The sequence below is a fragment of the Aquarana catesbeiana genome, linkage group LG09, assembly GCF_042186555.1.
Source record: "Aquarana catesbeiana isolate 2022-GZ linkage group LG09, ASM4218655v1, whole genome shotgun sequence".
NCBI classification, from domain to species: domain Eukaryota; kingdom Metazoa; phylum Chordata; class Amphibia; order Anura; family Ranidae; genus Aquarana; species Aquarana catesbeiana.
In genome coordinates this window covers 249546930-249569146 of record NC_133332.1, presented here as the reverse complement: position 1 = coordinate 249569146, position 22217 = coordinate 249546930, and the positions used below count along the sequence as shown (strand labels likewise).

Genomic DNA, 22217 nt, shown 5'->3' with positions numbered 1-22217 from the left:
ATTCTCTTGCTTTGGTTTTGACATATTTCTGCACTGGGGGGAAAAAATGAGAACCTAAGCAAAATGCTGGACAGTAGACATCATAAGGTACCTGTCAGGAGTCTGTGGTAGTGAGCTTTTGTAGATTGCCAACTCAGGGTTCCCCAGGGCGTGGAGTCTAAGCCCCCAGCCTGCTTCTTCACCAGAGCCCCTGATGGTGGGGATGGAGTTGCAGCAAGCTGGAACCAGGTCACGGCCCCCAGGTACCTCCAGCTGAGGATGCAGAGACCACTTGCGTGTGCAGAGTACAAGCAGCAGACAAAAGGAAATCCAGAAGACAACCCAAGGTCAGGGAGTGGGCAGCAAACAAGCACAGATAGTAAACGAAGCCGGGGTCGGTACACAGGTAGTCAGACACAGTATAGACAAGAGGTGCGCAAATAGGAGCTCAGAGAACTGTATAGTTGCTCAGGCAATGTGGGTTACACTGAGCATGTCTTATGTGGATAAGCAAAGTAGGAGGTGGGCCAGGAAGTGATGAAAGGGAAAGAAATAAAAGTCCACAGAGTAGGAGACGATGCCCATAGGTGAGAACAGCCAAACCACACATGTGAAAGGAATCAGTTTAGAGAAACACAGCAGCAAGGAGGTAAGAGTACACGAACAGGAAACTACAGGCTAATTTTTTGACAGTACGAGGCGAGGTCTTCCCACTCATTTAGAGCCAAGCTTGAGAGGAAACTTCTGATGAAAAAGTTTCACCAACTGAGGGGCAGAAACATTAGTAGAAGGAATCCAACACCTCTCCTCCAGGACCATATCCCTTCCAGTTAATTGGATACCAAAGCCTCCCCTGGAGAATTTGGAATCCAAGATTTGCTTGATTTCATACTGATCGAGGTACTGACTGTTGGAGAAGGATGACGAATTAGACAGAAAAACCTATTGATGTATGGTCTAAGGAGAGAAACATAGAAAACATTAGGCATCCTTAGATGTGAAGGGAGACAGAGCTTGAAAGTGGCAGGGTTAACCTGGCAAAGAATTGTAAAGGGACCAATAAAACGTGGAGCAAATTTCATAGAAGGTACTCAGAGACTGATATTCTTGGTAGAGAGCCAAACCTTGTCACCAGGAAGAAATTTGGGACTCACGCGGTGATGACGATCTGCTGCTACTTTGTACCTGGAAGCTGCCAGATGTAAATTCTTGGAAACATCTGCCCAGATAGAATTGAGAGATCGTTGCATCTCCACAGCCACCTCAGCAGAGATTGGAACAGGAAAGGGTACCAAAGGATGGCGACCATATACCATGAAAAAGGGAGATTCACCAGTGCTGGCATCAGCGTGGTTATTGAGGGCAAATTCTGCCCATTGTAAAAGGTCTACCCAATCAACCTGATGGGCAGAAATGAAGGCACGAATATACCGTTCTACATTCTGGTTGACCCTTTCAGTTTGTCCATTTGACTGCGGATGAAAGAATTGTGGAGGACTTAGACTGGACACAAATGGACATAATCTTCAACATACTTCTGAAGTGAGGGCCACCAGTTGTAATGCTGCAGGAAGGCACAGGTACGTTGCACAACAGGATGTCCTGAGAGTTTAGAGTTATGTGCACATTTGAGAAGCTTGGAGCAAAGGGAGGGCACCACAAAGGTCTTTCCGGGTGGGATACGTGGAGACTGAAGAAGGGTGAAGGCCAGGATACAAGTGGCACAAATAATGGTTTCTTTGTCGACATGACAGTCAGAGTCAGCAATGTCAAATGATCTGGACAAGGCATCAGCACAAGCATTTTTATAACCGGGCCTGAAGGTGATGTCAAAATTTAACTTGGCACAGAAGAGAGCCCATCATGCTTGCCTGGGATTCAAATGTCGGGGGGATAGCAGATACTGGAGGTTCTTATGATCGGTACAGATCAGGATACGATGAGGAGATCCCTCCAGTGGATGTCTCCATTCTTGCAGTGCCAGCTTGATAGATAGAAGTTCCTGATCCCCGATGGTGTAATTTCTTTCCACATCAAAAAACTTCTTCGAGAAGAAGGCACAAGAATGAAGCTTACTGTCATGCATTTGGAGAAGGACGGCCCCAACTCCCATGGATGAAGCATCTACCTCTAGAAGAGAGGCTGGAGAATGTCAGGACATTTGAGAATAGATGCAGAGAGGAAGGCCGTTTTGAGCTTGTGGAAAGCCTCGACTGCTTCAGGAGGCCAGGTTCTGGTATTAGCACCCTTCTGGGTCAAAGAAGTGATTGGGGCCACCAGAGAGGAGTAATCAGGAATGAACTGGTGATAGAAATTGGTGAACACCAAGAACCGCTGCATAGCTTTTATTTTTTAATACACGTTTTTATTGAAGGGTTTGTACAGAATACATAGTGTGTCAAAAACAGTACATATGGTTGAGCAGACTGGTCCAGAACTTAGAATATCAGATGTACATATAGTAATCACTAAAATATAAGTTACTAAATGAAGCCTTATGAGCTGAGGAAGTCTCCCGGAAGGGAGGGTCCTAGGGCCTGAGAAAGAGCTGGAGGGTCTGTACACTTAGTTTTGACACTCATGATATGCAAATAACTGCTAGAGGATTTAAATAACTGAAAACAAAAAAAAGGAAACATAAATAACAAAGAAAAAGCCATGGATAAGCAACCACTAACGTGGTACAGACCGGGCCACGGGAGACCAATGTGGGTGAAATGAAATTATCCTATCTATCCACTCCTCGGGGGATACCTCCTGTCCAGTCTCTGTTTCCCACTGAATCATGGCAGAGGATTTCTCCGAGAGGCCTAAGCCACCCAGATAATTGTATAGCAGTGAGATTATCCCCTTGTCTCTAGAAGCAGGGCCACAAAGATCTTCAAATGTGTTGACAGGTGAGGGGACTGGATTAGAAAAGTTTGAGTTATAAAAATGTCTGATCTGAAGGTATCTGTAGAACTCAGACCGGGGTAAAGAATGAGAAGTTTGTAAAGATAGAAAGGAGTGGAGCACTCCATCGCTTTGTAGTGAGCCGAGTGTGACCAGGTCTGCAGAAATCCATAGGGCAAAGGCATCGGGGTTGGGAAAAGCAGCGATGAATGAAGGGTTACCGAGAAACGTGGCCCATTTGGGGTAAGGCCAGGGGCGTAACTAGAAATAGCAGGGCCCCATAGCAAAATGTTGTATGGGGCCCCCCTGCAAACAGCCCCCCCACAGCTGCCCTAGTATCAATGCAGCGTGACCTGTGCCCAATACAGCGTGACCTGTGCCCAATACAGCATGACCTGTGCCCCATACAACGTGACCTGTGCCAAATACAGCCTGGTCTGCCTGTGCCCTATACAGTCCCACCTATGCAGAGGAAGAGGCAAGCCACCCGGATCAGCAGAGAGCGGGATTGCCCGCTGTAATAGCTTTCATTTGAATTTCCTGTCTTCCCGGGGCTCATCGTCATATAGCCCCACCTCTTGGCCCGACGCCTTTGATGAGGTAGCATGTCCCGCATTGGATCGGCATTCTGTCTATCAAAGGCACCAGGCCAAAAGGTGGAGCTATGTGACGTGAGCCCCGGGAACACTGGAAGTTCTAATGAACGCTCTTACATCGCGCAATTCAACTCTCTGCTGATACGGACAGCTCGCCCCTTCCTTTCCTCTCTCTTCCCATGGCTGGGAGACTGTGCCGGCGGTGCTCTTATCTTCACTGGGCCCCACTCGGCTGCGGGCCCCATAGCGCCCGCATGGGTCGCTATGGTGGTAGTTACGCCCCTGGGTAAGGCGGGAGAAGGGAGAATTTCTTTTTATACAGGGACCATAGGTGTAGGGATTGGCCCACCACTGAATTTAGGTGGGAGATATCCTTTGGACGGATTGCCGGGGCCCACAATAATACAGGTAGAGAGTATGGGGCTATGGAGGAGCGCTCAAAACTGAGCCATGGGATCCCGAGAGGGGGGACATGCCATTGAGCTAGCTGAGTGAGTCTGGCTGAAAGGTAGTAGTGCCAAAGATTAGGAAGGCCCAATCCTCTCCGGGCCCGGGGTCTATAAATCATCTGCTTTACCTAATCTGGGTTTTTTATTGTGCCATACAAATTTATTAATATCTCTTTGGATGGAATCAATTGTTTGCCGAGATACATAATTTTGGAGGGCCCTAAAAAAAAAAAAAAGTTTGGGAAGAATGGACTTTAATTGCCTGGATCCTACCTAGGAAAGTGATATGGTAGGAATTCCACGCGATCAAAAGTTGTCTGATTCTAGTAAATGCTGGTGGGTAGTTAGCTAAATATAATCTGTGGAGGGAAGGTGCCAATTTAATCCCTAAGTAAGACAGATACTGACCATCCATGGGAAAACCAAAGTTGGCTTGGATTGTGGAGTTAATATGTTGGGGGAAGTTTATAGGAAGGGCTGAGCATTTAGAAATGTTAACCCCTAAGCCTGAGAAATCTCGAAAGGTATGGAGGGTGAAAATCAGGTTTGGGATTGAGACAATCGGATCAGGGAGAAATCGGAGAACATCGTCTGCATACAGGCTTATTTTGAACTCCTGATCTCCTTTTATATAACCTTTGATGTTAGGGTCCAAACTAATGGACTGGGCCAGGGGTTCAATGGCGAGGGCGAATAAAAGCGGTGACAGGGGGCAACCCTGCCTTGTTCCCCTGCCCAACCTAAAATACTCAGAGTTACAGCCTGGTAATCTAATTAGAGTGCGGGGTTGATGATATAATGCTCGGAAGCCATGAACAAATGCCCCCATAAAGCCGAATTTTTCTAAGGTTAGTTCGAGGTATGGCCAGAGCACGCTATCGAAGGCTTTATGGATGTCCAGGCTTAGAAATAGTACTTTACGGGAGTGTGGGTCAGCATCCTGTATGATATTAGAAGCCAGTCTGATTAGGTGAAACTAAGGAAGTAATGATAGTCGAAAGCCTATCTGCCAAAATACGCCCGAATATCTTTAGATCTGTGTTGATGACAGAAATAGGCCTGTAATTTTGTGGCAAGGAGTGGTCCTTGTTGGGTTTAGGGATTAATGACATGTTCGCGTGAAGCATATCATCTGGGAAGACATTACCTTTTAGTATATGATTAAAGTTAGCCTGTAGAAATGGGGTCAGAAGGTGGGAGAATTTCTTGTAATAGGGGGCCGAATAACCATCTGGGCCTGGAGTTTTAGAAGGTTTTAGTGATTTAATGATCGTAGTAATTTCCTGGTCCGAGCAAGGGGCATTAAGCGCTAGGAGTTGGTCCTGTGTTAGTTTGGGGAGAGGGATGTTCTCAAGCCATGTATGAAGGGCAGGGTTAGGAGAGGAGGTGGGAGGAGAAAGCAGATTTTCATAAGATTTTGAAAAAATCTGAAGGATTTCAGTTGGGTGGGAGACCAAGCTCCCTTTAGGGTTTCTTAACTTATAAGTATGTGAGGGTTGGATGGATTGGTTGAGCTTTCTAGCAAACATGGCCGATGCTGCGTTACTGTGTAACAGAAACTTAGCCTTCGACCATCTGAGAGCCTTTTCCGTCTGTTCTGAGAGGATTTTGTCTAGTTCAAATCTAGTGTTATTATTTGTTGTAAGAGATCGGTAGAGTGGTTCTGTGTGTGTAAGTGGTATAACCTGTCTTGCTCTGACGTTAGTTTGGTAATATCGATCAGTTTTTGTTTTTTCCTTTCCGCAGCAATCTATTAAATTGCCTCTGATCACAACCTTATGGGCTGCCCAGAGGATGGGGGGCGAAACATTTCCTTCATTGTTGGTGGCAAAATAGTCTTCTAAGTGTTTAGAGATCTGTGAGATTATGATCGGGTCGGTGAGGAGAGACTAATTCAGCCTCCACCCAGCCACAGTGGGTTTGAGACCTATGTGGGAAATGTCAAGGGATACCAACTGGTGATCCGACCAGGGGCAGGAGTGAATGGCAGCAGCGGAGGAATTAGCTAGCAAAATAGGAGAACAAAACAGATAATCCAGTCTGGAGTAACTGTCGTGAGGGTGGGAATAAAAAGTATACTCTCTAGCCCCCACATTATGTGCTCTCCATGAGTCTACTAAATTATGTGAGTGCAATAGTGATTTTAGAGTTTTAGGGAAGGCATTGCAGGTGCTGCCCATTCTGCTCCGATCCATGGCCGAATGCCCCACCAAGTTAAAATCCCCTCCCAATAGTAGATGCGGGGAGCTGTATTTGTCCAGCACTTGTAAAAAAGCCTTAAAAAATGATGCTTGAGAATCATTAGGTGCATATACATTGGCTATGGTAACCCTCTTGCCTTGTAAGGAGCCCTGCAGGATGATAAATCTGCTAGAGGGATCTTTGTATACATTATGGGCTTCAAAAACTAGGCCTCTTTTGACAAATATTGCAACCCCTCGGGATCTGGAACCTAAAGTCGTATAATATCCTTGACCGAACGTTCTATCGAAATATGTGGGGTGATTGTTTTCGGAGAAGTGGGTCTCCTGTAGGAGAACGATATCCGCCTGAAGGCGTTTATACATAGTAAACGCCTTCTTCCGTTTATGTAGGGAGTTGAAGCCCCTAACATTATGGGATATTAATTTAAGACCCATAGTGAGAGTAGAAGGGTACAAGGGCACAGATCAATTTGAGGAGATCCCATGGGGTTGGTAGCCCACATCCTCTGCCTTGAAAGGCAGGGGATGTCAGGCAGGCATACAATTGTAATTACATAAGGGAGTAACACTAGCTTAGTGGCATTCATAGACAAGGACCCGTAACCCAAAAACCATAAACCAAAAAACAAAAAAACAATAAAGCAAAACTTTGGGGTCAGGAGGAGAAAGGCCATCCTGACAAGAGGATACTATGCTTGACTGTAAAAGCAAAAACTTTTTAAACAGTAGGACGCTAATTAAACTGAGGGATGGAGTTTCCGCGCTCACGGACCTGAAGGCTTGCAGCCTCCCCTTAAACTTACCCCCGAAGGGGTGAGTTGAAAGGTAGAAGTAATGTTAATTAGGGGTGAGTGGCGCTACCTTACCAGGGTACCTTAATTAATATATGAACCCCAAGGATAAATGTAGATAAAATAAAATTTATGTGCTTAGTCTAAGCCCTAGATCATTCAAATTCATTGGACAGTGAATGTGAGTGTCCAACACTATACGGAGTGGACTGTGCTATCTTGTCAATCTCATAACCTGCATAAAAGTGTACACCATGTGGCTGACCATCACAAATTAATAAGTGACAATTTGTAGAAAATAATAAATGACAGTAAAAAATGACAGTAAAATTAAAATTAAAACACCACAGTCTGTGCCATGGAGAGGAATCAGTCCAAAGGAATGCCCCTTCTAAAAAGCAGTGTGCGATCCACTAAAAATGGCATTAATCTAAATCCTATGTTAATCCACAAGTGAGTCCAAAAAATTACATAAGGTGAAAAAACTAGTAAATATAAATATATGTATCATAGGTATCCCAGCTTAGACATTCAATGTAAAAAAGATGTAAAAAAGATATAAAAAACCCCTAAAGATTAGTGAAAAAATGGTGAAGAAATTGGGTGTATCAGAGTCCAGCAAAAAAACAAAAGATAAGAACAAAACGTTTGTGGTAAGTGACTTTCGTGAAGACAGCTGCTCAGATCCAGTGACTTGCGGTGCTCCCCCTCAAAAATCCACACTCACCAGCTCCCTGCAGGGGTAGTAGGCATATAGTATCAGGCAGCGATATGATGTTTTTGGGTTCTCAGGGTCTCCCGCTCCAGCTGTGAAGTATCCTTCAGTATATCTTGCTCTCAGTGTCAGTCATGCCTCCAATGATGTCTCTTTCATTATGGGGTCTTTCATTATGGGGGCAGTGCATAACAAATCTTTTTTCTTTTTTTCTTGTAAAAAGATTTGTTATGCGCTGCTCTCTCCCCAAGGAGTTTAAAAGGTTCACCGCGGTGCAGAACAAGAAAGTCATTGAAAGGCTGCAGCAATTCCTAACCTGGAGCTGCCTCGTTGTCCGGCGGCTGCGATCAATAACTGGATCAAAGAACAGAGAGCTCTTTAGCATTTCACTCTGGATATGTAAAGGTGAACCATTGGAGACCATTTATTTCCCCTTTCTGTGTGGGATAAAGCGCTGTTGCCCAACACGAGAGTGTGGGCGAAAGGAGCTGGAGAAAGATAGCTGACCAGCCTGAAGGGGGGAGCTTTCTGCTGTGCGCAGAGACCCCATAATGAAAGAGACATCATTGGAGGCATGACTGACACTGAGAGCAAGATATACTGAAGGATACTTCACAGCTGGAGCGGGAGACCCTGAGAACCCAAAAACATCATATCGCTGCCTGATACTATATGCCTACTACCCCTGCAGGGGTGCAGGGAGCTGGTGAGTGGGGATCTTTGAGGGGGAGCACCGCAAGTCACTGGATCTGAGCAGCTGTCTTCACGAAAGTCACTTACCACAAACGTTTTGTTCTTATCTTTTGTTTTTTTGCTGGACTCTGATACACCCAATTTCTTCACCATTTTTTCACTAATCTTTAGGGGTTTTTTATATCTTTTTTACATCTTTTTTACATTGTATGTCTAAGTTGGGATACCTATGATACATATATTTATATTTACTAGTTTTTTCACCTTATGTAATTTTTTGGACTCACTTGTGGATTAACATAGGATTTAGATTAATGCCATTTTTAGTGGATCGCACACTGCTTTTTAGAAGGGGGATTCCTTTGGACTGATTCCTCTCCATGGCACAGACTGTGGTGTTTTAATTTTAATTTTACTGTCATTTTTTACTGTCATTTATTATTTTCTACAAATTGTCACTTATTAATTTGTAATGGTCAGCCACATGGTGTACACTTTTATGCAGGTTATGAGATTGACAAGATAGCACAGTCCACTCCGCATAGTGTTGGACACTCACATTCACTGTCCAATGAATTTGAGTGATCTAGGGCTTGCACTAAGCACATAAATTTTATTTTATCTACATTTATCCTTGGGGTTCATATATTAATTAAGGTACCCTGGTAAGGTAGCGCCACTTACCCCTAATTAACATTACTTCTAGTAGGACACTAATGTCCAACACTCTTGAATGTCTGAATGAGGGAACAATCCTGGTCCCTCAGATTGTGTAAATCCGCAAGAGGGGGGAACAACCAAGTGGGTACCACTGAACGTCGGCCTTGCAGGGAATCCGTTGGCAGAAAAAATGTGCATGGAGGGATTCCAGTGATAATAATGTAGGCAGTTTGCTCTCACCCTTCCAGCAGAAGTTCCAGTTGCACTTAAGCCGATCCAAAAATGTCCCGTAATCTGTGCTAGAAACAATAGAAAAAATAAAAACAACCAACGGGAAAACACGCACAAAGGAGAAGGGACATCCTAGGAAAGAGACACGGTGATGGAGGCCGGAGTCGCAACTCTAAAATCTGCGATCTCTGCCTTCTTGCCTCTGTCTTCTTCGATCTCTCTGAGGGGGTGGGGTGGCCCAGATGGCAGAAGGGCGAGGGGTAGACGGCATCCTAGGGAGGTCTTCTTTGGCCATGAGACCTATTTTCACTAGGAGTTCCTTCCCTTCTTGGATAGTGAAGACGGTGTATGTGGATCCATTGTGGAAGACCTGGAGTTTGAAGGGAAACCCCCATCTATATCTGATACTTGCTTCTTGGAGAGGGGTAGGGATTTCTTTAAACTTGCGACGTTTGTCCAAGGTGGCTGGTGATATGTCTGGGTATATTTGAATTTTAGCGCCATCCAGCAAGATGTTAGGGGTGTTACGTGAGGCCCTAAGAATCTCTTCTTTCACCAGATAATCCTTGAGGCATAAAATTATGTCTCTTGGGGGCCTGTCGTCTGGAGGTTTAGGCCGGAGGGCTCTGTGTAGCCTGTCACAGGCAAAGGCAGTCAGGGGTGATTCGGGGAGCAGAGACTGGAAAAGCTTGTAAATAGCAGGGGTTAACTCGGTGACCATCTCAGGGACCCCTCTGATTCTTAAATTGTTTCTCCGATTTCTGTTGTCCAGGTCCTCTAAATGGGCCTGGAGTTGGGTAACAGAATCCGTGAGGGCCTCATGATCTCTCCGGAGGTCAGTGTATGTGAGCTGCAGCTTATCGTGTTTGGTCTCTAAGAGATCCGTTCTCCCACCCAGAACCGCTATCTCATTCTGTAGGGTGTTAGTAGATTTGTGCAGTTCCGTGTGGAATTTCTCAGCAATTTTGTTATACATGGCTGTGGGGCTGTCATCCAGGTCTGCCTTTGTGAGTTGCAAAGTGTACTCACCGTCCCCCAACGAGTGTGCAGGAGAGACCGTCAGGCTGTGTGCAGGGGCTGAAGCATGCTGAGAGCCGGCGCCATCTTGGGAGTTCTCGGCCATCTCCCGGGCTCTAAGGAGATAGTTCGTTAGGGACCTCTGTGGCGGTTTCCCGCGACGGGACTTATTGGACGGCATGCACCGCTTGTTCCCCCGGGGGTGCAGGTAAGTTTGGGAGCAATTAGAAGCTTAATTGACCCCAGGGAAGGTGTTATGGTTCCCGCTGAGACTGAGCTCTGCTCAGAAGCGACCTTCCAGTTCCGCGCCGCGCATGTGCCCCCGCTGCATAGCTTTTAAACCAGAAGGCTGAGGCCAGTTGGAGATGGCCTGAAGTTTGGCAGGATCCATAAGCAGCCCTTTTTCCATGACTATGTAGCCTAGGAAAGGAACCTGGGTTTGCTTGTATAGGCACTTCTCCAACTTTGCGTACAGGCGGTGGTCCCGAAGATATAGAAGAACCGTACAAACATGCTGTCGATGAGTGTTCAAATCTAGAGAAAAGATGAGTATGTCATCCAAATACACAATAACACAAACGTATAGGAGATCAGAAAAAATTTAATCAAGAAGGTTCTGAAAGACAGCTGGGGCGTTAGACAAGCCAAAGGGCAATACAAGATATTCATAGTGCCCGTCTCTGCTGTTAAAAGCGGTTTTCCATTCATCTCCCTCTCGAATCCTAATCAGATTGTATGCTCCATGGAGGTCTAACTTAGAGAAAATTTGAGCATGTCGTAGTTTGTCAAAAAGTTCAGAAATCAAGGGTAGCGGGTACCGATTCTTAATGGTGATGGCATGGAAACCTCTATAGTCAATGCAGGGCCGGAGTGTACCATCCTTTTTTCTCCACAAAGAAGAAGCCAGCCCCAGCTGGAGAATTTGATTTACGGATAAATCCTTTTTGCAGATCTTCCTGGATGTACTTGAACATGGCTTGAGTCTCAGGGATGGAGAGAGGGTAGTAGTCCCAGGTTGGATGTCAAGTGCACAATCGTAGGGACGATGAGGAGGCAAACTGTCAGCAGCTTTTTTACAAAAAACATCTTAGAAGGCCTGATAATGCAGAGGGAGCATCAGAGAGGTAATGACCTCAGCCACAGGTACACGGAGAGGTGGGGTACCTTAGGAGACAAGTCTGATGGCATTGCAACCCCCAAGATAACACTTGGCCAGAGTTTCAATACAGATAGGGTGAGTGTTTCTACAACCAAGGAAGTTCAAGAATGATGGGACTAGATGACTTGGGAAGGATCAGTCAGGAGACTTCCTCATGATGGAGGACACCAACATGGATAGTTATGGAGGTGGTTCAAAATCATAGGGGTCCAAAGGCCAAGGTAGAGCCATCCACTGCAGATATTGATAGCGGCATTGCCAAGGGAATGAGAGATAAGCCCACTTCATTGGCAAAGGACTGCTCAATGAAATTCAGTCCAGTTTCACAATGTCAGAACCCTTAAGCCGACCTGGCAACACTGTAAGCATGTTCCCAAACTTCAGTGTGTCTTCCAAGTGAGTCACCCAGCCCTTTTGAGAGAACATCTTTTTCCTGGCTCACTCCAGAAAGTGGCCTTCCCTGAGTCTCCTCCTTGGCACAGCTTCCTCCAGACCAGGCAGGACAGCTTCAGGACCACTTCAGCATGCTATCAAAAACAGGCTATTGAGGACAACAGCGGAGCTCTATCCAACAGCACTTCCCTAGGCATCAGCCCAGGGGAAAAGAGAGAGAGCACATAGCCTGCCCCAAATATTTAAATCCACCCGCAGCATGCACCAGTGGTATAAACCACCTACTGGATTGGCTGAAGAAAATATAAATATTCATAGCATAATTTTGTTTGGGAAATCTCATACTATGACCAGTGCTATCTACCGGCAACAGTGAGAAATCACAAGCCAACTTAAGCTCAGGGAAAAACCAGGTGAAAAATCAGTCTGAGCTAAATACAGCCCAGCCAAAAACGAAATTGAAATATTAGCCCCTGTTTAGGACAAGGGGGCTATAATAATATAAAGATAATATGGAAGAACACATAGATGAGAGTCAGCAAGGCTGCACACCCCCAAAATAGTTTCAAAATGCAAAAGCTCCCCAAGGGGTTTTATAGCAGCAAAATAACCATGAAATGGTAAGTATTTTTAATATTTTATTATCACAAATGCAAATTGCAAGTTTTACAAGAATTTTAAAATATGAGCTCTGGTTGGAAAATAGAATAAGAACATCCATCAATAATAGAAAAAATGCACATTGCAAAAGTTGTTGTTACATTACATGTGTACATTACATATGAGCACCCCAATGCATTTCGACCCCTACATTCATGGTCTTCATCAGGAGGTTTTTGTTGCTCTAAGAAACAGGTCAACAAGGAAAAAAACTTTCCTTCTTGACATATGTGGATATTTCCAAGAATATATATAAACATTTCATTTTAAACAAAAAATGTTCTCATTAACATTGCAAGTAAATTTTACCATTTGATTGATGGAGATAAAAGTGTGCGACACCCAAACAGAATTTAAAAACAAAAGCATTCAGTGATCCAAAGGTCCCTCAACACCCCTTAGATAAGCCCCCAGTCCATGGGTCTTACAAGGAGTCAAGTTCAAACCCCAAGGAGAGGGGGGAGGAATATGCAATATCTATATATCAGTGTTTGGTGAAGGCACCCCTGTTTAAGGAGTGAACGATGGTTAGGTAACAAGTACCTCAACAAACATGAATGTGAAACTCGCCAAAAAATTTATCAAATGTGGAGGTAAGAATCATATCTATATTGGAAATAAGAAAAATGGTGGTATTAACAATAGTTGATAAGGAATATGCTTGTTAAATGAAATATAATGTGGGTAAAGATTGGTCTGGTAAATCCAACAGCAGCACTTACTTGATACCCCATATTCTCCTGTGCTCCACCGGCAGTCATTCAGAGTTCACCTACTGATCTGCTTGGGGATGCCGGTTTAAATATCCTTTTGGTATTGCTTTCAGGTGCCCTCCTCCTCCCCTCCCATGTGGGGTCATCGCCACCATGATTGCAACATCCGCATGACTCCCTCGGCATTCCAGAAGGCAACGAACCCTGGCATCCGCCGTCACCTCCGACGTAAGTCACGCGCATGCGCGGTAGGAACCACGCAGTGGCATCACTGAACAGCCAGCGGTGATCACGGGACGCCGCCGACACGGAATAGGCTGCCATACAATGGCCAAGATGGAAAAGGCTTAACTGTGGAAGCACAATAGGGAGAAAAGTGAAAACATCTTCCCACCGTGTCAGGAAGCCGAGTGGGAGGGAGCATGATATTCAAGCGGTGGAGGGATATCATGCTCCACCCCCACTCGGCTTCCCGGCATGGTGGGAAGATGTGAGTTTTTCACTTTTCTCCCTATTGTGCTACCACAGTTAAGCCTTTACCATTGTGGCCACTGGATGGCAGCCTATTCCATGCCGGCGGTGTCCCATGATCACCGCCGGATGTTAAGTGAAGCTGAGCGACTGCGTAGTTTCCTACCGTGCCTGCGCATGATGTCATAACATCGCATTACGTCAAAGGTGACGGCAGATGCCAGGGTTTGTTGCCTTCCGGAACGCCAAGGGAGTGGCGCGTATGCTGCAATCATGGCGGCAATGACCCCACATGGGAGGGGAAGAGGAGGGCACCTGAAAGCAATTAAGCAATACCAAAAAGATATTTAAACCGGCAGCCTCCAGCAGATCAGTAGGTGAACTCTGGATGACTGCCAATGGACGCACAGGAGAATATGAGGTATCAAGTGCTGCTGTTGGATTTACCAGACCAATCGTTACCCACATTATATTGCATTTAAGGAGCATATTCCTTATCAACTATCATTAATACCACCATTTTTCTTATTTCCAATATAGATATGATTCTCACCTCCACATTTGATTAATTCTTTGGCAAGTTTCACATTCATGTTTGTTGAGGTACTTGTTACCTAACCATCGTTCACTCCTTAAACAGGGGTGCCTTCACCAAACACTGGTAAATAGATATATATATATACTTTACCCATTTTTTCTTCATGTTATCTTCTCCTCTTGAAGTATCCTTTCACTCTGATTGAGCAACTTGTTATTTATGTGTCACTTGGCATAGTTCTTTAGTTCTTTGTTTCCAGCACTGTATCATTTATTTTTACACACACACATTTTTTTCAGTATTCACTTGTCCCACTTTAAATTCTAATTTTCACTTTATCATGCCCCACCTTACCTTATCTTCACTAACATCATATAATCATGTTATGCCCTGTACATATGGTCGGATTTTTCGACAGAAAATGTGTGATAGGACCTTGTTGTCGGAAATTCCGACCGTGTGTAGGCTCTATCACACATTTTCCATCGGAATTTCCGACACACAAAGTTTGAGAGCTAGCTAACAAATTTTCCGACAACAAAATCCGTTGTCGAAAATTCCGATCGTGTGTATACAAATCTGACGCACAAAGTGCCACGCATGCTCAGAATAAATTAAGAGACAAAAGCTATTGGCTACTGCACCGTTTATAGTCCCGATGTACATGTATTACGTCACCGCGTTCAGAACGATCGGATTTTCCAACAACTTTGTGTGACCGTATGTATGCAAGACAAGTTTGAGCCAACATCCGTGGATTTTGTTGTCGGAATGTCCGATCGTGTGTACGGGGCATTAGGGGGCTTTATTTACATTTTTATTCCTTATTTATATAGTCCCAAATCTAAATAGATTAAGCATAAAACTATATCAAAAATCAATGTCAATTTGATATTAATAAACCAACTACTCGGGTTCGACTGGGTCTGGATCTAATGGGCGGAACAAAAAACCCTCAGCTCCTATTTATTTACTCAATTACATATTGCAGGTGCTGGGCCTCCTTCCTCCCTCCTCTCCTTGGGGTTCAAGCGTGACTCCTTGTAAGCCCCGTGGACTGGGGGCTTGCCTGAGTGGTGTTGAGGGACCACACAGAGTCTTTTGGATAACTGAATGCATTGTTTTTAAATTTTGGTTGGGTGTCACACACTTTTATCACCATCAATCAAATGGTAAATATACTTGCAATGTTAATGAAGATATATATTTTTTAAAATGAAATGTTTACATATATTCTTGGAGATATCCACACAGGTCAACAAGTAAAAAACATTCCTTCTTTGACATGTTTCTTAGAGCAACAAAAACCTCCTGATGAAGATCATGAATGTAGGGGTCGAAATGCATTGGGGTGCTCATATGTAATGTACACATGTAATGTAACAACAATTTTTGCAATGTGCATTTTTTCTATTATTGATGGATGTTCTTGTTCTATATTACAACCAGAGCTCACATTTAAAAATTCTTGTAAAAACTTGCATTTTGCACTTTGTGATAATAAAATATTGAAAATACTTTCCATTTTATGGTTATTTTGCTGCTATAAAAACCATTGGGGAGCTTTTCCATATTAATAATATAACAAAAGCTTTCAGGTTATTAGATCACAATAATTGCAAAATGAATGGCTTTTAAACGAATTAAACGTGTAAACTAAGCAGACTGTATAAGCTTGTTTGTTTTTTACTTTGTTTAAAATATAAAAAATTATATACCTGGCTTAATGCAGACAGGGCAGCATCCCCCTGGGGGTATCTGCAACTTTCCAGAGGGGCAGGTTACATCCTCGCAGTCAAGTGGTTCGCACACCTTCTTCCCTTGTGCACAAATGCATATGGTACATTGGCGAGGAGACCAAGCCGCGCCATCATACATGATCATCCCATTCACCAGGCATTGTCCTCTTCCTGGAAGAGAATTACATTTTATAAACAACATTTGACAACAACTATAAAGGGTTTCCATTAAAAACACAATTTTGATGAACACTAAAATTATTAAAAATTACATTTACATTGTAGCAAGGGAATTATGGATAGAGTCAAGATCACAAAAATGTTGCATGATCTGAAGATTAAAACATATCAGCTGAGATTTGGGGGCTTAACGTGTATCTAAACCACAACCCGAAAATATAATATGTTTTGGCTTACCAGTTGTAGATGTGCTGGCTGCATTCGTTTGTGTTTTTCAGGCTAAGCACAATTTTAGCAGTTACTGAAAATACCCGTTCATCTTGCAAGAAATATAGTGACCTTGTCACTTCCTGTGACCAATTTGATTTGCTTAAGAAAAGTGTATACAGTGAGGGATGGCATCCATGGTAATGAAAAATAGATTTCGAGTTTATATTTATCTTAAAGCTGAACTCCAGGAAACTTTAAAAATTCTCTCTTACAGTAGGGCTGCCCCTGCACTGCAAGGGTTAAAGGAGAAGTATGGGAATATATATATTTTTTTAGAGTCATACTTGCCTAGCTGGATGCAGCATTGCTCTGATGCAGCATCTGTCTCCCGCTGACTCTAAGGCTGAGAACCTAGCTGTCAAACACCGCTGATTGCTCGGATTCTCAGAGCTCCCTGAGCAGAGTGCTGGGAACTGTCCTTCGCCGCTGTCTGCTCTGCCCCCCCAACACTTACTGGAGCACTGGGCTGTGGAGGGGACTGGAGCAGTCAGCTCAGGCTCTCAGCGGCTTGCTGAGAAGCTGAGCCGGGTGGCGGTCCAGGCGTGTGGGCGGATTCCGACCATATGGTCGTGATCCTTCCTGAGCCTGGACCGGCTCTGTGAGTGCTGTCAGCCCGCCATCTGCCGAGAATGGGTCACAGGAGTGCAGAACAATCTGAACTTCTGTGATCCACAGGAGAAGTACAGCCAAATGAGCTTTGGCTGTACTTTAACTGCACTTGTAGGACTAGGGGGCATAGAAACGTAGATCTACTAACCCAATCTGATGCTTCTGCATGCTAGACTGTTCCCTATAGCGTCTTCTCCTCTTGATGTCATCAAGATCTATGCAGGGTCAATAGCTCTGCCTTGGACATGAGAATGCCAAGAGAGAGTCCACTGCTGGAGCATGGAGAAGTGCCATCTGTCGGGGGAGCGAAGGATCGGGTAAGTAAAACAGCTTTTTCTATGCCCTAGACTAGTCTTACGCAACCTTTTTACCCCAGTAGAACCCCTAAAATAATTTTGAGGTCTCTGGGGACCCCTGCTAAAACCAATTCATTGCAATCCAATGGGAAAAATGCTCCTTACATTGGCTGTCAATAAAAAGACTGCAACCGTTACAGTAATGGTCATAATGCCATCCTTACAAACAGCCAAAAGAGATCATTAGTGTCATACTGCTGGCTTTGCCAAATGGCATTGACCCTGGAACTATGCAGGCAGCATCCAATGGGAGGTCAATCAGCCTCAACCCAAGGAATCCATGGTAACCTCTGAAGGAACCCTTGTTGAAATTGGCTGCCCTAGATCAAACGAGCAGTTAACCCTTGCAGTGCTGGCATAGCCCCACTGCAGGGGCGAATGTATTTTTAGGCTTCCTGGAGTTCAGCTTTAGGGAGTAATCTGGATCATATAGCACCAACATCTCCAGCTTCACTTTTGAATGAAACAGTTAAAGAAAATTGATGCAACTCCAAAAGCATCTGAAAGTAATTATATGAGGAAAAGAGGAACTAGGCAATTATCACTAGCTTCTGATTTGCAGGGACTTGCTGTTTGACAGGGCCTGGCTTTTACCACCGTCCTCTTATACATTATGTGTGCTGAAGAAACTCCCGAATACGTCAAAGATTTTACTTACTAGAAAATCTCAGTTGAAAGCCCAACTGCAGCCAAACCCTTGTGTATTCAAGCACCTCTTGTTGTATTCTCCATATCATAAAATGAAATATCCAACAGGGGAACCGCTCATAATAGGCACAACAAATGCCCAGAACTGAGAGCTCAAGAGCAAACACCCCACCAGAAGGGTCTCTTAGGGATGGTTTTACTCTTTAGCATAGGGGTGTACAACTGGAGGCCCACAAGATGGCTATGAATGCTACCCAACACAAAATCGTAAACTTTTTTTTGTAAAAATGCATTTACACTTACAGAACACATGGCAGCCAAAGAAAAATTTGACAGTGTCTCTTTATTGGACTTTAATAAGTTTTGTCTTCGAAAAAAATAAATATCCTACTCTTCACAATCACCCTATTAGTGTCATCAGTTTTCTGCAGCACCTATATTTGTGAGCAACTATTTTCAAAGATGAAGCACACAAAGGGCAAAACTTTAATCAAAATATCTGATGAGTACCTGGATAATATATTGAGAATAAGAAATAAAAAAGTGTAGCGCTGGACTGATAAAACGCATGTATTACTATATGCGAGTGAACTGAGAAAATGCATATGTTACTATATGCGGGTGAACAGGACCTTTATGTGTGAAATAAACAAATAATAAATAAAGACCATATAACATTTGATCTAAAGTGGTCCAGTGTCCATGTGCATGTATAGTAACACTAGAGATCAGTCAAGTGCACCAACATATACTAAAAACGAAATGTTGATATAAAAATAAATATAAAAATTAGTGAACTACAAATAAGTAAGAGTGAACCAATGTGACAGCAAAAATTGAGTGAAAGTTAACAACATCAACAGCAAACTTATAATCACTAATGATACTGATTAATCCTAGTGTTTAGTGATTCCAATGAAAAAGGAACTGAAATAAATCAATAAACAGTCCCAAAAAAAACTAATTATGAAAACAAGTCCCAAAATGTAGTGACAGAATTTGGTTCCACCGCGGTTGTTGCCCACCACCAAGGGATAAAAGTTGGAGGCTTACCAGACAGCCTGCGACCACCCTTAATCAGGGGGGTCAAAACAGGCTCAGTAGAGATGTGTGGATCCAGAGGATATCCTCGCCAGTGGTCTCCAGGTGCTCTCCAGGTGTCTTTATGGCAAGCCAAGAGGGGCTTCCAAGTGGGGTGCAGCCCGGACGATGGTCTCCAAATGTTCTCCAGGTATCTTTATGACAAACCAAAAGGGGCTCCCAAATGGGGTACAGCTAGGTCTCCTCTACTGCCTCTTCCAGTAATGTCTTCTCTCTACTTCACACCTCATGGTCCATGAGGTGTGAAGTAGAGAGAAGACATTACTGGAAGAGGCAGTAGAGGAGACCTAGCTGTACCCCATTTGGGAGCCCCTTTTGGTTTGTCATAAAGATACCTGGAGAAAATTTGGAGACCATCGTCCGGGCTGCACCCCACTTGGAAGCCCCTCTTGGCTTGCCATAAAGACACCTGGAGAGCACCTGGAGACCACTGGCGAGGATATCCTCTGGATCCACACATCTCTACTGAGCCTGTTTTGACCCCCCTGATTAAGGGTGGTCGCAGGCTGTCTGGTAAGCCTCCAACTTTTATCCCTTGGTGGTGGGCAACAACCGCGGTGGAACCAAATTCTGTCACTACATTTTGGGACTTGTTTTCATAATTAGTTTTTTTTGGGACTGTTTATTGATTTATTTCAGTTCCTTTTTCATTGGAATCACTAAACACTAGGATTAATCAGTATCATTAGTGATTATAAGTTTGCTGTTGATGTTGTTAACTTTCACTCAATTTTTGCTGTCACATTGGTTCACTCTTACTTATTTGTAGTTCACTAATTTTTATATTTATTTTTATATCAACATTTCGTTTTTAGTATATGTTGGTGCACTTGACTGATCTCTAGTGTTACTATACATGCACATGGACACTGGACCACTTTAGATCAAATGTTATATGGTCTTTATTTATTATTTGTTTATTTCACACATAAAGGTCCTGTTCACCCGCATATAGTAACATATGCATTTTCTCAGTTCACTCGCATATAGTAATACATGCGTTTTATCAGTCCAGCGCTACACTTTTTTATTTCTTGTTCATTTTGTTTGCCCTTGTATTGGGGTTATTGTGTTTAGCTGCAGGACTTACTTCACGTTTTTTTAGTTTTTAAATTTAACACCGAGCGCAATTTCTTTCCTTTCCCTTTTCCTTTTTGCCTTTACAAATATATTGAGAATTGCTGCTACATCCTTCCAACCAGATATTGATGCGTTCGTTTACTAAAAACAGTGTCATACATCGCACTAGTTTTATGTTGCCCTCTTTTATTCTTATAATAAAAAATATTTTAAAAAATGAAGTTTTATTACTCAAATGCATTATCTACATTAGTGATCGTTAACTTGACATCTGCCCGGCTTTTTCTGCAACATCAGCTATTCTTATTGTTCGTATATTTTATGTGCGGCCCAAGACAATTCCTCTTCTTCCAATGTGGTCTAAGAAGGTCAAATGGTTGGACACCCCTGCTCTAGCATCTTCCAAAAGCCTAAAGATTGGTTGTGGGTGGACTGGCCATTACTCTGTTGCTTTTTGCAATTTAAAAAATCGTGAAGCCTTTATTTCCTCATATTAAATGTTTCCAGACCAAATAGGTCTGATATTTGCCCTGGTAATACGTTTGTGGAAACCTGACTATCACACTTACAGTATCTCACAAATGTGAGTACACCCCTCACATTTTTGTAAATATGTTATTATATCTTTTCATGTGACAGCACTGAAGAAATGACACTTTTGCTACAATGTAAAGTAGTGAGTGTACAGCTTGTATAACAGTGTCAATTTGCTGTCCCCTCAAAATAACTCAACACACAGTAATTCATGTCTAAACTGCTGGCAACAAAAGTGAGTACACCCCTAAGTGAAAATATCCAAATTGGGCCCAAATAGTAATTTACCCTCCCCGTTGTCATGTGACTCGTTAGTGTTACAAGGTGTCAGGTGTGAATGGGGAGCAGGTGTGTTAAATTTGGTATTATCACTCTCTCTCTCTCTCATACTGGTCACTGGAAGTTCAACATGGCACCTCATGGCAAAGAACTCTCTGAGGATCGGAAAAGAAGAATTGTTGCTCTACATAAAGATGGCCTAGGCTGTAAGAAGATTGCCAAGACCCTGAAACTGAGCTGCAGCATGGTGGCCAAGACCATACAGTGGTTTAACAGGACAGGTTCCACTCAGAACAGGCCTCGCCATAATCAACCAAAGGAGTTGTCCACATGCTCATATCCAGAGGTTGTATTTGGGAAACAAACATATAAGTGCTGCCAGCATTGCTGCAGAGGTTGAAGGGGTCAGCCTGTCAGTGCTCAGACCATACACTGCATCAAATTGGTCTGTATGGCTGTTGTCCCAGAAGGAAGCTTTTCTAAAGATGATGCATAAGAAAGCCCACAGTTTGCTGAAGACAAGCAGGCTAGGGACATGGATTACTGGAACCATGTCCTGTGGTCTGATGAGACCAAGATAAACTTATTTGGTTCAGATGGTGTCAAGCGTGTGTGGCAGCAACCAGGTGAGGAGCACAAAGACAAGTGTGTCTTGCCTACAGTCAAGCATGGTGGTGGGAGTGTCATGGTCTGGGGCTGCATGAGTGCTGCCAGCAATGGGTTGCTACAGTTCATTGAAGGAACCATGAATGCCAACATGTACTGTGACATACTGAAGCAGAGGATGATCTCCTCCCTTCAGAGACTGGGCCGCAGGGCAGTATTCCAACATGATAAGGACCCCAAACACACCTCCAAGACAACCACTGCCTTGCTGAGGGCAAAGGTAATGGACTGGCCAAGCATGTCTCCAGACCTAAACCCTATTGAGCATCTGTGGGGCATCCTCAAACGGAAGGTGGAGGAGCACAAGGTCTCTAACATCCACCAGCTCCATGATGTCGTCATGGAGGAGTGGAAGAGGACTCCAGTGGCAACCTGTGAAGCTCAGGTGAGCTCCATGCCCAAGAGGGTTAGGGCAGTGCTGGAAAATAATGGTGGCCCCATAAAATATTGATACTTTGGGCCCAATTTGGCCATTTCCACTCACTTTTGTTGCCAGTGGTTTAGACATTAATGACTGTGTGTTGAGTTATTTTGAGGGGACAGCAAATTTACAGTTATACAAGCTGTACACTTACTACTTTACATTGTAGCAAA

General features: G+C 43.7%; 1 protein-coding gene across 3 annotated transcripts in view; it reads right to left on the bottom strand.

Annotated features, from left to right (window-relative positions):
• The window catches only part of ECM2 (extracellular matrix protein 2), a 431439-nt gene that overhangs the window by 64987 nt on the left and 344235 nt on the right, over window positions 1-22217 (bottom strand). For all 3 annotated transcript variants that reach the window (XM_073600147.1, XM_073600145.1, XM_073600146.1), the window contains one exon: window positions 15880-16071. In XM_073600147.1, the coding sequence (XP_073456248.1) occupies window positions 15880-16071 (192 nt within the window). The remainder of the gene's footprint in view (window positions 1-15879; window positions 16072-22217) is intronic.